This window comes from Benincasa hispida, chromosome 3 (genome assembly GCF_009727055.1).
Source record: "Benincasa hispida cultivar B227 chromosome 3, ASM972705v1, whole genome shotgun sequence".
Lineage (NCBI taxonomy): Eukaryota > Viridiplantae > Streptophyta > Magnoliopsida > Cucurbitales > Cucurbitaceae > Benincasa > Benincasa hispida.
This window is the reverse complement of record NC_052351.1, coordinates 47,822,037-47,827,860: the sequence shown is the minus strand read 5'-3', so window position 1 is coordinate 47,827,860 and position 5,824 is coordinate 47,822,037. Positions and strand designations below refer to the sequence as shown.

Sequence of the window (5,824 nt, the reverse complement as noted above, 5' to 3'; positions counted from 1 at the left end):
TGTCAACGTATGCTGAATGTTACTCTCCTCAATTTCAACCTGTACCGCATGAAGATTACTAGATCATGCACCCTAATATGCCTGTCTTACATCTTGATCCATCGTTGTTGAGAAGACCTGGTAGACCGAAAAGTTCACGTTATCACAACGAGATGGATTGGGCAGAACCAACCATTCGACAACGATGTGGATTTTGTAACCAGTTAGGACATAATCGAAGGAAGTGTCCTTCGTTACTAAGACGGGCTCCAGATAGTTAGGGATTGAATAATAAATAATTTTTTTTATTATATATTCATTTTATTTTATTATAATTTATTGTATAATCAATTTTTATAATAATCTACTGTATATGTCAATATCTTTTTTTTTTTTTTTTGTAATCAATAAAAAGTTTTACATTATAATAATCTAATATATTCAATTTATAGTATAATAATCTAATATATTCAATTTATTCAATTTATGTCTAATGATTATTCAATTATAGTATAATAATCTAATATATTTCAATTTGTTGTATAATGATATGCAATTTTAGTATAATAGTCTAATATATTCAATTTGTTGTCTAATGATTATTCAATTATAGTATAATAATCTAATATATTCAATGTATTTGTCTAATGATTATTCAATTATTAGACAATAAATTGAAGCTCTCTCACTCTCACTCTCTCCTAAGATCTCGCTCTCTTCACTCTCGCTCTCTCTCAATATCTCGCTCTCTCAGTATTCGATTCTCTCCTAAAATCTTGCTCTCTCACTCTCGCTCTCTCTCAATATCTCGCTCTCTCTGTTATTGTTGTTATTTTTCTATTAATGATTACTAGCTTTCATTTCTTCTGAAACAATCACAAACACTTTTTTTATTATGGATCTACTACCAGAAACTCAATGTGTAATCTTAGCATTCAATGTGTATTCTTGAATAATCTCATTTTTCAATTATTCAACCATTTCATTTTACCAAGTTCAATGTTAGTCAGATTAGCCAATATAAACTAAATCCCGTTCTCTCCAACATTCTCGCTTTGAATCTCGCTCTCTCCTTAATCTGCTTCAGCCCACTTATCTCCTTAATCTCTTTGAAGTTTCGACATGTGTGTAACCTTTGACAACCTAATATACAAAATTTTGTTCGTAGACAAAGCTAATTCGGAATTGTCTTTCATTCCAAGGCATAACTTGTATTCATGCGCTTCATATTCACCTGGAGTTCGCTCCCAGAAATATAGCCACCCCACCCCCTCACGTTAATCCCACAAACATCCGTCTAATTCGAAATGATAACAAAATGCATAGGTTGTTAGAAGCAGCTCGAGTACACAGATACATATAGTATACCATATCATTACTTTATTTCCTCTATGAGGGAAAAAGAAAAGTAATAAACCTGCAATCTCGAGAGTGGATGTGTGTCGAAACTTCAACCTTCGACAACCTAAGCGAGATTCGTGAGATTTCCCTTGTCGAGGGTTGAAGTTTCGACTTATGTATTGTTTCCAAGTTTTTCTCTGTTCGTCGAGTTCTCAACGTTCGACCTCCACATTAGTCGATTTCTCAACGTTCGACCTCTAGTCTCGAACTCCCAAAACAACAATATTTCTCTAATAAATTTCAAAACAACAATATTTCTCTAATAAATTTTGAAAATAACAATATTAATATTAAAGGTAAGTGGAAAATCCCATAAATTCAAGACATAAAATGTCCCTATAAAGAAAAAGAACATCCCTAAAACAATATCATCCTTTAATATCACAATGCAAAAGCTAAAAAGAAAGTTGCTTGCCCTAAAATTGAATTTTTGTGAAAAATTAATTTGCCTTTCCCTATATTTTCACCTCTCTATTATTCTCCCTCTATTTATTTTAAACAAAAATAATTTGCCAATCTTCCTCGGTAGAATGATGGATTAAAAAATTTAGTCCCTAAACTTTTAAAAAAGTAACAATTTAGTCTATGTCTTTAATTTGTAACGATTTTATTCTTGAATTTTTAATTTTTTTTAATAATTTAATTCCTTAATTTTAGGATGTAACCCTTTAGTTTTTATACTTTCAAATTTGTAACAATTTAATCCTTAATGTAAAAAAATTTGTCAAAATTAGATATCAATTTTTATTATTTTATGATATAGACATTGTATTTTATAAAAGACTTTGTATTTTATAAAATTATTGAGTCTCTAATTTGTTTACTGATTTATTTATGTAAGAAATCTAATTAAATCTTAACAATAATTTCTATGATAATGTCTACAAGAACTAAATTGTTGCTAAGTTCAAGAACTAAATTGTTACAAAATTAAAAGTGCATGGACCAAATCGTTACAAACCAAAATTCAAAGATAATATTGTTATTTCTACGAAATTTTAGGGACTAAAATGATTTTTTAACCAAAATTTCAGTTTACCTTTAAAAAAGGGAAAAAATCCATTATAGCAAATCAAATAGATTGAACTTTCATCACTTGAATTGAGTAATACCTGTTGATTTTATTTAGAATAAAAATAAATTGTATTAATGGTAAAATATTCTAAGTAGGAAGACTCACTTGACCTTCATGTACCCTCAACAATAAATTTGTAATTTTGGAAAAGTGAGATGACCTGTAAGATAAAGAAGAAGAAAACATGGGCGTGGAACCTACCACAAAACCTTTGATGCTTAAATCAGTATTTAGCAAAGAATTAGGGCAAACTAGTAGTAAAAGAGTAACTTACTTTGGGTGAGACTTATGACCTCTTATTTATAGAGGGATGAACCCTAGGGATTCGAATCCAAAAGCCATTCAAGGATGTCAATTCGAGTTGACCATGGGACCTAAGACTATGTCCCACAAGAAGTGAGCTCTCATGAAGAGAAAAGAGTTGCCTTGGCCTCAACCTTCGAGGCTGAGGTGGGTATGGCCACTTGACCTAGTTTCCTCCCAGTTCCTTGTCTCCTCCTCTTTGTTTGTTTCTTGCACTCATTTGGACCTCATGTGACTACTATTATTATGATTTTACACTTGATATAACACTCTTTCGAGTTTATGATTTTTGCTCCAAAATGACCTATAACAAATTATATTAGAATAATTTCCTTTTTATTAAGTATAATTGAGTATAAATTTGAGAATTTAGATATCCAACTTTTAAAAGAAGCAATTTACATTTTGAGAATTTGGATATCCCAACTTCTACTAGCTATGCTCAAATTAGAAGGAAGGAATAACATAGAAATGGCTTTGTTTTTTTTTTTTTTTTTTCTCTCCCAACATAAAGCAATTTACATTTTGAGACTTGGAATGTCCATAATCCACACAACAAAAACATTGTCCCATTCCCTTAACTTTAAGAAACACAAATTACATAGTTAACTGCCCACAAGGCTTATTGTGACAAACTACAGAGCTAACACAATCGCCGGCAGCGATCGGTGAAGCAAATCCCGAGGGTGGCTCTGCCACACCGTCAGCCCATCGTGGCGGACCTCCTGCCAAGCTGGCTGCCGGAGATCTGTCACAACAAGCCACGTATTGAAATACTCTCTAAACTGCGTAATCAGCCCATCTTTCAACGTCCAAACATGAACCCAATAGACTTGAGCCCCTTCCCAGCCTTCTGCCACAATAACAGAGTCGCCGATTGCCGTTATGCTCCTCGGCTCGAACCGGAACTCGCCGTGGCTCGACTCGCCGGTTAGGACCCGCATCATGTACTGGCAATGTGGTGGCCCGTGGAACCACCATTCGAGGTCGCCGGCGAGGAACTTGGCCACCGCGTCGGTACGGCCGGCGGCGAGGGATTTGTACAGGGCTTCGGCGGTTGCTCTGTTTTGTTGCTCTGCTTCTGAGTGAGTGATTTCGGAGTGTTTGAGGATGTGGGTTGTTGAAGGGGAAGTTGAATCCATTGTTTGAGGAAAAAGGGGTTTTGTTTTGAGCTGTGGATGCTTTGGATTTGGTCTGTGCATGGACATTTTGGATACTGGCTGGCAGGGCTATTTATAGCAGAGCATGTGGAGACTGAAGCCAAAATGATGAAAAATTATGGTTGAATTAAAAAAAAATGTAAAAATACAAAATATTTTGTCCAAGAGTGTAGTCTAAATTTTGTTGTTAAATTTCAAAATATTACATTTTAAAGGATATGAAACAAGAAGTTGATTATTATAGTCCTAAATTATTATAATTTATAATAGTTTTTGTGTAGGATGTAGATTATTCTAATATATATTTGAGATGTAAATTATTTTAATTTGATAAGGAAATAGTAAACAGTGTTACAAAGAATAAAAAAAATGATGATGTAAAATAGTAAAAACGGTAACTAATAGTAAATATGATAGCAAATTGAGTTTTGAAATAATGTTACTATAGCTAATTGAGAAATACTAAATACCATATCATGAGGTGCTTATTATAATTGTAGGATAGTCCTTACTTCAAACACACCCGGAGTATTTTAAGTTTTGAATTTGATTTTAATTTAGTGGCTTTGTTTTAAAATGTTACAACTTTATCTTAAGGTTTGAGTATTGTTTCAATTTAATATTTAGATTTCAAAATTTACCCTTTGAACTATATTTTTCATTAAATACTCATTTTCAATCTATAATATTAATATCTTAATTTAAAAAAACTATAATTAATTAAACTTTACTATCTTTCGTCACTATAAAATTAATTAATTTTTTTCATTTCATAATTATTTTAAAATAATTAATAGACCTTAACGTCAAAGGCAAAAGTAAGTATCTATGAAAAGTCATGGTTAAAAGTGTAAATTTTGAATGTAAGAACCAAATTGAAACAAAACCCAATTCTTAAGAGTACAAATTCTAATATTTTGAAGTCCAGAGACTAATTGAAATTAAACTCAAAACTTAAGGTCTAATGACATGTTTGGAACCTCATGATTTTGAGGGATTTCAAATTCTAGATGAATTTGAAATGAATTCTGTTGTTTGTTACCGCAACCGCAGGTCCAAAGTATATTTTTAAAAAACAACAGAATTCAACAGAATTCATTTTGTAGGTACACAACAGAATTCAACTAAACAAAAAACCTAAGACCAAAAATATATTTAAAAAAAAAAAAACACAAACACACTCACCATTGGTTTCTAAATATAATTTTGTAGGTACACATGCATTATTCAACTACATAAATGGATATAGAATTTAAACTTTTGATATTTTGGTTCAAGATAAAATGACAATTGACATTTATGATTTTAGACTCGTTTGAGTTTAGATTTGGTTTGATGTCCAAAATCAATTTTCTAATATATATTATGTTTCTTTTTTATTTTTTTTATTTTTTTTATAATACAATAAATGAAGGTGAAAGATTCGAACATTTGAAATTTTCGTCAAAAAATAAATATTTTAACTAAGTGATGACAATACGTCACATTTTCTATTTACATAGTAACACTGACTGGTGTTTCTTTTATTTGGTTAATTGCTTGACTAACTGTATTAGGGTTAAGGTTAAGTATAAAACGAGAAAATTATAAATAAACTTCTAGGTGAAATGAAAAACATGAGGTTTAACCCAATCATGGAGCCAAAATTGAAGTTTTTAGACTAAAATATTTTTTNTATATATATATATATATAATTTTATTTGATAGCTGAACCTGTCTAGGACAAAAATAAATGGGTATCCACAAAGAAACAAAATGAATGGGAAAGGATTTTATTTTTAATTTAATTTAATTATATATTTTTTAATGAATCTTTTACCATTTGAAAATCCAATCAACTAATCCCTCCTTTAATAAGTATATGGTTTTTTGATTTTAATAAGGATGATTTAGACATGGAAGAGAT

The 5,824-nt window shown here is 30.8% G+C and overlaps 1 protein-coding gene across 1 annotated transcript; it reads right to left on the bottom strand.

The window, feature by feature from the left end:
- Positions 1–3,116: 3,116 nt before the first annotated feature.
- LOC120074087 (wound-induced protein 1) lies at positions 3,117–3,984 on the bottom strand. The gene has a single exon (XM_039027079.1). The coding sequence runs from the start codon at positions 3,964–3,966 to the stop codon at positions 3,394–3,396; it is 573 nt and encodes a 190-aa protein (XP_038883007.1). The 5' UTR covers positions 3,967–3,984; the 3' UTR covers positions 3,117–3,393.
- Positions 3,985–5,824: the final 1,840 nt, after the last annotated feature.